This window comes from Zalophus californianus, chromosome 1 (genome assembly GCF_009762305.2).
Source record: "Zalophus californianus isolate mZalCal1 chromosome 1, mZalCal1.pri.v2, whole genome shotgun sequence".
In the NCBI taxonomy this organism is placed as follows: domain Eukaryota; kingdom Metazoa; phylum Chordata; class Mammalia; order Carnivora; family Otariidae; genus Zalophus; species Zalophus californianus.
This window is the reverse complement of record NC_045595.1, coordinates 174129796-174140026: the sequence shown is the minus strand read 5'-3', so window position 1 is coordinate 174140026 and position 10231 is coordinate 174129796. Positions and strand designations below refer to the sequence as shown.

Sequence of the window (10231 nt, the reverse complement as noted above, 5' to 3'; positions counted from 1 at the left end):
CCCTTTCTGAGCTCCAGTCTATAACTCAACCATAGCTACTGATCAAATATTTGAGCTTTATATCTTTCAACAAAAGAACCACTGTGCTGCAGGAAGACTTACATGTATGTTATATGATTTTATGTTCTGTTCAAAAAGTTGACAGAATATAGATATTATTCACATAAATGTTTGCAATATACTCTAATGTATTCTGTTTCATGTGATATAAAATATCTATAGTAGAAAAAAAGTTTATTTTCTAAAACCATCAGTCGAGACATCTGATCCATACCTAATGCGACTGGTAGGTTTGGGAGTGATAAAACTGCCACTTGGAATGCATTACCAACAAGTACGTGGCACTCTAACCCCCTTACTCCAAAGATACAATATTAACTATGTCCTTCTGTGGTTATCCTTTCATTATACCTTTTCTAGCTTTCAGAGCTCTTTTTGTCCTTCAACAATCACATCTGGAAACTTACTCTGGTAATTAAAGTTGGATTCAAGGAAAACTATGCACTTCCAAGTTATTCATTCTCTCATTCGTTCTTTCCATCTTAGGTTCTGGCTTTTCTAATCTCAAGCTCGCGTGACCCACAGCCAAACTTAAGGACGGTACCCATCCCAGGTTTTGACACCCATTCCAGCACAATCTAGTATGTCTTCCTCATAAAATCCAATTAGTAACCAGCAAGATTCATGTGTTCTCATGAAAATTTGTCCCACTTGTTTTTAATTCAGGAAAGCTACTGGTTCAAATGTGAAGCTAAGTGAAAGTCCCCCTGAGGAACGATTTTCGGAGTAAAGCTTTAAAGCCTTCCACTCAATTCTTGATAGGCCGCGGTCTCTCCTTCTGCCCTCATTAGGGAAAAACAAAAATAAAGAGTATCTGCTATGATCAGTAGTATTTAGTCACATGCACTCTTGTTTGAGTTTACTTCCTTGCCTTCCAAAAAACACAGATATTTCAGCACTAGCTCATGGTGATAAAATTAAATTTTACTTTGGGCACCTGGGTGGCTCAGTCGGTTAAGCGTCTAGTGGCTCAGTCAGTTAAGCGTCTGCCTTCGGCTCAGGTCAGGATCCCAGGGTTCTGGGATCGAGTCCCGTGTCAGGCTCCCTGCTCAGCGGGGAGCCCGCTTCTCCCTCTGCCCCTCCCCCCCACTTGTTTTCTCTCTCTCTCTCAAAAATAAATAAATAAAATCTTCAAAAAAATCAAATTTTACTTTTACAAACATAAAAATGAAGAAATGTCATTTGTAGCAAAAAATTCAAATTAGAAATGTTTATATATTTCATTATTTAATTTCTAGGCAGCAATAGAGGTAAGAATTTTAAATGTGATTTGTACCACAAGAGGATCTTGTTCTTCTTGAAAAAGGACCTTTCTTAAAATTCCAGGAAAGCCAAAGTACCATAAAAAAAATCAAGGTCTGTACATTGCAGGTAAAACCCTTCAGCTATTATTGAAACATAAGTATAATTACATACAGGAAAAATGTATTATCAGTACAGGAAAGAAGCCTTAAGAATTCTCTGTGCTTTTTGAAACTGATGGACACGAGTGAGCTCTAATATCATTATGCTTAGAAACGGCTTCATCCAGATCCAACTGAACACCATTAATGTTCACTTCCATACAGCCATTATAAAAGGCATTCACTGGTATGGCACTGAATGGAATATCTGTAAAAACAGAATATTAAAATATTAACCCAAGACTTTTGGCATCTTATTTGCTTACAATTAGAGGAACTATTCAAACTTCCCATTTCCAACCAAATTCTAATCATAAAGGAAAAATTAATAATGTAATTATTCAATAAATTTATATTAAGTGACTTCTATGTATATAAGGTATTGTGCTTGGCACTGGATTCAGCATATCATCAGTTCCTCTGATTTCATAAACACAATCAGTCTCATTCAAACCTAAGATAGATAAACACTTTAAAAAATAAAAAAGAGCATATTCTTACCTGTGATGTTCTATTTTATTATTTTCTTTTTAAATCTGAGCAACAGTTTAAGCACTGTTAAATCATTTTTTCAACTCCAAACTATAGCTACATGGAAATCTTTTTAAAATGCCATGATAAATGTATCTCTTTTATTACTGCTGGAATAAAAGCAGATTTCTATATTTTCCTAAAAATAACTTCTTGCTGAGCATCCAATGTCAGGTCATGATAGGAAATTCACTTTATGTACTGTTTAGTGTTCAAAAAATAATTTTAATAATGCTTCAGTGAATAGGGCCTTTGGGCCTTTCAACACTTTCACTCTCCGCATCAGACTTAATACTTTAGTAACACCCTTGAATTCCTAAGAACTATGGTTCATTTTAATAACATCCATCTCTCTACTTGCTTCTTTTTTTGGCATCTCCTCCCCATGAATTTAGTTCCCAATGGACATTTTTCAGCCTTTATTCTTCTTTCTTAGTACCTTATGCAAAAAACATACAGTTCAAATTTTCCACCTTTAATTTGCCAATGCAGTGAATAAAGTCCATACTTTTCTAGGGGCTCACAGCATTCTTTATGAAACCCTTTCAAGTCTGGCTGAGCATCAAGATTATGCCACTATTATAAAAATCCTCAGAAATAGCAATTTCCCCTGATTTCTAATTCATAACATGCAATTGAATATGCCTATTTTGCATATCAACTGGTAATTTACCTATCCCACTGTTTACACTCCTAATATCTCAATTGTCAGTTCTCCTCAATTTTCCTCACTCTTTCTCTAAACACATCTTGCCTGAAGTCAATCTTCAGTGCTGATGCCAAAGTCCTGGAACCATTAAAATTTAATAGCTTTACTTCTTTTCAACTCTCTCATTGTTTGTCTGATTTACTAAAATGGCATTCAACTAATTTGCAATAAGGTGGTAAGTGGATTTCAATATAGAATTCATTCATTTGAACTATAATTATACTTCCTAATAATTAACCACAGTAACTTAACTTTCTAATAATTAACCATGCTAACTTATCTATTTATCTATCTATCCGTAACTTTTAGAGCATCCTTACTTCTATTCCACAAAAACCCAGATAAAATTTCCATATATGAGAAATGAAGGTCCTGAACAGTTAAAAGTAAGAAAATGAAGGTTACTAGAAGTCCAGACATCAGACTCAGAATTTTCCCTGAGAATAACCTGCAAATGGTAATTGAAAATATTTCTCAAAAACTTTCTGCCTCAATTACTTTCTGCCATTTAAAGTAAAATGTTGACGCCGATTTCATATTTTCCAATATTAAGTCAGAGATGAATGTGCTTTTCCTCCAGTTTTCTCCATCTTATGGTAAATGGACTCTCCACCACGCAGCTCCTCATGGTGGATACCTAAGAAAGAGATCCTTACACCTGCCTTTCAATCATTAAATCCTACTGATGTTGTTTCTCACATGCATCTCCCACCTAATCACTGTGCCCATCCTCACTGCCGTCATCCTAAGTCCAGCAGCTTCCTCATCTGTAACATGGGGATAATAACAGCACCTGACTCACAGGTCTATTTTGAAAGTTAAATAAGCTGGGCGCCTGGGTGGCTCAGATGGTTAGGCGTCTGCCTTCGGCTCAGGTCATGATCCCAGGGTCCTGGGATCGAGTCCCGCATCAGGCTCCCTGCTCCTTGGGAGCCTGCTTCTCCCTCTGCCTCTCTCTCTCTCTGTCTCTCATGAATAAATAAATAAAATCTTAAAAAAAAAAGAAAGTGAAATAAGTTGATCCCTCCTAAGCACTTTCAATGATGCCAGACTATTTATTACGCACTGATTGATGGCAGTATAGTTGTTGCTTCTGTTACTGTTATTGCTTTCCATCTGGACCACTTCAGCAGCCCCCAGCTCCTCTCATCCACTTTTGCCTCCTACCTGTCCATCTCCATCCATCATGTGGGGTGGGTTTTTAAAGTGATAATATTGATATACCATTTCCCTGTCTAAATTTTTTTTTAAAGACTCCCATGGCTCTTGTAATAAGACTCAGGACCCCAAACCAGGTCTACAAACCACCCCCCACAACACACCCAGTTCTCAGCTTCCTCATCCTGTATCTCTCTTGCTCAATGTGTTTTCACCACACTCATCGTCTAAATATTCCTCAAGCGTATCCACCCCCCAGTTTGCCCACATGTAGACCATTTTTACTTGCATATTAATTCCAATTCCCATCCACCACTTGGTTAAATTTAACCCTTCCATTTATCATATTTATATCTTAGCCTTTTCTTCAGAGCGCTCATTCCTGGCTGGCACAACCAGGCCAAGTCCCCATTTTTAGGCTCTGAAAGCAATTCATACTTTTCCTTCATTGAAGTTATCACAATTTAATTATTCTGATATTTTCTTAATTGGTTATTTGATGTCTACCTCTGTACTAGATTGTAAAAGGCTTAGCAGCAGGGATCATATCTTCATTACTATAGCCCTACTACCTGGGGTGTAGGTTCTTAATAAATAAAAGGTAAATGATGGATGAATTAAAGAATAAAGATTGAACTCACAAGACTACTGTGAAGATGAACTGAAATAATAAATACTTTCTAACTAGGATAGTCAAATGCAACAAAACTTGGGTTAGTTTTAGTTCACCATTAAAAAATAAATAAACAAAATATACCCACAAAATGTCAATATAAATCCCCAGGAAAAGAAAAATGGATACTGGAATTTTGTCTTCCCTTCTGAGGTCCTTTTACTAAGATTACATATTTAAAATACTATCAATTTGATTAAAAATATACTTTTTAAAACTTTTTAAATATAATTTTGAAAACAAAAAAAAAAAGGTAAGAAGATACCTGGAAGGCCACCCAGGTAAGTGGTCACTGTCCCTTTCATTGCTTTGTCCAAAATGGCCAACTGTCCTTGAAGGTTTTCAGAGGAGATGATGTCTTTTTTAAGTGGAGTGAACAGCTCCAGATTGTTTCTGTTGACTCTTAATTCCAGATGGAATTGCTGATTGGAACACAGACTGATGGCCTCTACCCGAAACATTACCATATTTTCAACAGATAGGAGGATATCCTGAAAAACAGAGCAAAGATTCAATATAAGCAAGTATTAATGGTAATGCCAATTAAGAGTGACTTTTGAGTCACATCACAATTTTTAAAAATACATTAGTTTTACAAATTTCAGGTTCAGCTAAGATATAAATGGTTAGTGGCTTCTGAAAATTCAATACACCAAGTTGTTTTACCAAAGATGGGAACCTAAAGTAGTGTCTTAAGCACTATTTTTCTGTTTGTGAGCCTTCCTAACTTCAAAACTTACATGTGAAAAATGAAGGAGTTGAATCACTCTTTGTTGGGGAAAAGGCTTGGAAAATTTCAAGTGCTTGAGTAAGCACATGCCAGCAAGACTGAAAGGTCTGTGTGTGCCACATAAGAAATCCTATTAAGACCTGGGGCAAAATGAGTGAAAAAGTCCTGAGAGGGGAAAGTCAGGGATCACCAGCAGTAAGTTACAGAGTATTTACCAGAAGATATTCAAAAGAGAAAATGTATTCATTTTGCTGAACTTTTCAAACTGCTGAGACACAGAATTACTCAACTTCTTGACAGGGATCTATGCATATGCATATACCTTATATATGTATAGAGGAAATGTAAAAAGATAATAAAATCAAGGGGCACCTGGGTGGCTCAGTAGCTTAAGCGTCTGCCCTCAGCTCAGGTCATGGATCTCAGGGACCTGGGATCGAGCCCCATGTCAGGCTCCCTGCTCCAACCGCCCCCCTGCTTATTCTTGCTCTCTCTCTCAAATAAATAAATAAAATCTTAAAAAAAAAAGAAAAGAAAATCAAAACTAGGAACATGGACGTTATAAGATGGTAGAAAGATAGTCTGAAGTACCTACTTAGGAATCCAAGTCCGTACTTTGCAAATACAGGTTATTTGAGGAAATCTGTTACTATTACATATCCATATCCTTGAACTCACTAATAATCTTAAAATGGTCAGCTGACAAACTGTTCCAGAATGATCAATAGTATGTGGAATTATGTTATGAAATACTGTACACAGATATTGAGAAGGCAATCTGACATGGAGAAAAAAAAGGAGCCATGGAGTCAAACACAGAAAAGATAAAATAAATATCAAAGACATGGCATGCATTAATCTCCTCTACTGCTGGGATATAGTGCCGAAGATAGGATTTCCATTTTGTTTAAAAAAAAAAAGTAAAGAAAAAGCTGGAATCTAAATGTAGCAAGCTCCTGTGGTAGACTGAAATAAAAACTCAGCAGGATCTCCTTAGGTAGCTTATGCTTAACCACTAGAAACTCCCTGCAATCATCATTAAGCTGAAAACAACATACCTTTTTATTGCTACAGACATTATTCAATTACATGCTTCTTTCTAAAAGCTACAGAGAACATCCAAGCCAACCTTGGCACAAACGCAAGCTTCTTGCTCTAACTTGTTGGAATCCACTGTGGATAACACATGGTCAGAACTATTAGCCTCTAGTAGAAGGCTGAATAATACAGATCTTCTGATAACGCTCATGTTTCCTTTTATCCAAGAGTTTTTTTCCTGTTCTTCCTCTTAATTTCAAATGAGAGTTGCCAGCAAGAAGCCAGGTGGACTGGTTTTAGTTTTCTCCAGTCCTTCCTAATTTACTCATGGGAGAAAAGATTAAGAGTGCCAGAGAGCACAAAATATTATAATTAGGCACAGAATATCTAAGACTGAACTTTAATCAGGCTCACTTTTATTTTGTTAGTACAGACTATGACTCCCATAATATTTCAAGGATTTAGATAAAGGTGGATCTTTATGTACTCTGGGAAGGCTCCAGGCTGCCTGTGTGTGAGTCTGCCTGATCTTGGCTGTGGATGCACAGTAACAGGCTTTTCTCCTCTCTACTTCCTGGATCAGACCTTAGAAATAAGCCAGCAAAAAAGTAATAATAATGGACATTTTCCGAGTCCTTAATGATGTGCTGGGGACTCTGCTAAATACTTTACATGTTATCTCATTTAATCACCAAAATAACACTTCAAGGTAAATACTGCTAATATATCCATTTTACAGATAAAAAACAAAACAAAACAAGAATTACAAAAGTTTAGTGAAGTTACCTGAAGCTTTTCAGAGGCAGAGTCTACCAAGGACAAGGCAAAGGGCACAGTGTTACCAGAAACCAAGGCGAACATAACACCAGTGCCCGTGGAAGGGCGAATGTTCAAGGACACATTTACTTGCCAGTCCTCAGGATTGGATATATTACCTGTTTAAACAATCAAACAGAAGCAGGATCAGTGTACTCCTAAAGTATGCCAGAAGGAGTTATTACAATCCTACTAATACTCAGAGCCATTTTTGTGGAATACTAAAGATTTTCATTCTCCTTCCTCAGTGACCTATAAAACCAAGGCAAAAAAAAAAAAAAAAAAAAAAAAAAAACAAGAACCATTTTTTTTAAGTGCAGGCAAGAAACACAAAACTGGAGCCCCAGCCTTCTGGTCTTCCCAGAATAAAATTCTAGATGTGGTGTTTCAGAATATTATGAATTTCTCCCGTTTGCTCTTTTACAGGTATTCTTTCTGCCTCCATATTCACCATTGGTCCAATCTCAGAGTGGTCATATTTTAAAGTACACATTTAGAAGGAAATTCAACAAATTTATTGTAATGTTTCTGAGGGAACATTTGGATATGGCTGCCGTCACCACCCTACCATTCCTCATCCATAAAGGGGTCAGTTCAAAGCAGTGGGAAAGAAAAATATGACTTATACAAATAGGGGAGTTAGTTTGATAGTAAAGAAATATTCTGAAATCAACAGCTAACTCTAAAATTCTAACAGGAACTCTTCTTCTGTGATTCTCTTGTCATAATAGTTAACACTCATTTGCTTCATTACTAGGTTAATTGTCTATCCCACTAGAGTGCAAGCCCTACATGTCTCTATGACCACTTTTGTTTCCACATTAGTCACTCAACAAATAGTTGAATTGATATGTTCCAAAATAGTTTAATTCCTAAAAATACTGGGGCGTCTGGGTGGCTCAGTTGATTAAGCATCCAACTTCGGCTCAGGTCATGATCTTAGGGTCCTGGAATTGAGCCCTGTGTCAGGCTCCCCACTCAGCAGGGAGTCTGCTTTCACTCTCCCTCTTTCTCTGCCCCTCCCCCATTCATGCTCTCTCTCTGTCTCTCTCAAATAAATATATAAAATCTTTAAAAAAATATTAATTCACATTTTGAGTGAAGTCTTCCTTATTTAATATGAAGTAATATAAAATAATACCTCAAATACCACTTACAGGTTTTGAAAAGGTGAATGTGAGTGGAAAAAATATTTTCCCCTTGACAAGATGATCTTCCATTTAGCCACAACAAATGCTATTACATTGTTCATTTATAATCTTTTTTTTAAGATTTTATTTTTTTATTTGTCAGAGAGAGTGTGTGCATAAGCAGGGGGGGAACGGCAGGTAGAGGGAGAAGCAGGCTCCCTGCTGAGCAAGGAGCCTGATGAGGGACTCGATCCCAGGACTCTAGGATCATGACGTGAGCCAAAGGCAGACGCTTAACCAACTGAACCACCCAAGCGTCCCTATTTACAATACACTCATTTATATACATGTATATTTATATACAATATAATCATTTTGAAATAAGTAAATTTACTATAAGGTATTAATGAACTCAAACTAAAACATGCAAACGTACAGAAATTATAATGTAACATTAAATATTAATTTAAAAGTAGGTCACTTTCAAGTTATCCATGAAGTAACTAATTACTTATGAAAGTAATTTTTTTCAGATACAATAGAACTCTTACTTTCATTCCTTTTCAGAGAGTTTTTCCTTTGAGCAAATTATTGTGGGCCTAGTTTTTTCCTATATTCAGTCATCAACGCCAATTAAAAAAAATTTTTTTAAATCCTTCATATACAGAACAGAACTAAAGTTAAAGACATTGCATTACTTTATGTTAAGAACACAAAAAGTACTAGTGTAAGATTCTTCCTTAAAACTGTAGTAATACTTTTTTAGACTGCAAATAAACACATTTAAAATACAATTTTTCCTTAAAGCAGAGATATCAGATTAACACTAAATTTATAATACAAAGTATTAGTAGCTCAAATAATGAATTCCTAAACAGAAAAAGACAAAGAACCTAATAAGATAATTAAGATATAAAAATAGCTAATAAACACATGGAGAGATATTTAACAGTAGAAATTGGGATAATAATATTTAAAACTACAAGATTTAATTTTTCAACTCTCAGATTGGAAAACAAATCTCAAGCATACATTTTCTTATTCTGTTGGTAGAAGTATAAATTGAGGAGCACCTGGGTGGCTCAGTCAGTTAAGCAGCTGCCTTCGGCTGAGGTCATGATCCCAGCGTCCTGGGATCGAGCCCCGCATCAGGATCCCTGCTCGTCCGGGAGCCTGCTTCTCCCTCTCCCCCTGCCCCCCCCAACCCCCCACCCTGCTTGTGATCTCTTTCTCTCTCTGTGTGTCAAATAAACAAATTAAATCTTAAAAAAAAAGATGTATAAATTGATAAAACATCTTTGAAAGAGACTCTAACTTAGCAGTAGGAACTATATATTTGCATAAACTTTGGTGGACATAATCTAAGATTCTCTCCTACAGAATTAATCATATAAAGGTATAAAGATGTATGTCCAAGGGTATTATGGAAATACTATTTGTAAAGGCAAAAACCTGGGTCAGTCTGGCAAGAGTTCCTGTTCTGCTTAGACTACAGGAAACTGGAAAGAGCACTGCTCCTACCCTTACAACAACAACCAAAGACCAAGTATCTAGCTTCCCTCCTCCTGCAGGCCTGGAGGAGGGGAGCAGCAACCTGCAGGAAATGCACAAAGTCCATTCCTTCTCTGTCTTCTCTATACAACAAAAGCCTTACAGCATTGGGGAAAAGGCAACAAACACTGTGGCCATTAGAACACATGCAAAGACCCATTGCATCTACAGGTTAGGGAAAGGAAACTGGAAAAAACAAAACAACCAACGAAAAACCATTTACCACGGAGAAGGTGCAGAAAAACATCTGGAGTCCTGATCATTAGATATCTCCCCCACAAGTGGTTGGGAGGGGGACAATGAAAAGTTCACACCCCTGAGACCCAGGGATACAATACTTGCCCAAAATTGAATCTGTATCAGAACATTAGAGAATGTTCCCCACACAAGAGCATTCTTTTGGGGTGAAGCAAGACCATGGAGAAACTTTCT

The 10231-nt window shown here is 36.7% G+C and overlaps 1 protein-coding gene across 1 annotated transcript in view; it reads right to left on the bottom strand.

Annotated features, from left to right (window-relative positions):
* Positions 1–1275: 1275 nt before the first annotated feature.
* PROS1 (protein S) overlaps positions 1276–10231 on the bottom strand; it is a 70945-nt gene continuing 61989 nt past the window's right edge. The window contains exons 13-15 of the mRNA XM_027584286.2: positions 7089–7237; positions 4800–5025; positions 1276–1671 (exon numbers count right to left, since the gene is read on the bottom strand). Coding sequence (XP_027440087.1) covers positions 1511–1671; positions 4800–5025; positions 7089–7237 — 536 coding nt within the window. The 3' untranslated portion in view covers positions 1276–1510. The remainder of the gene's footprint in view (positions 1672–4799; positions 5026–7088; positions 7238–10231) is intronic.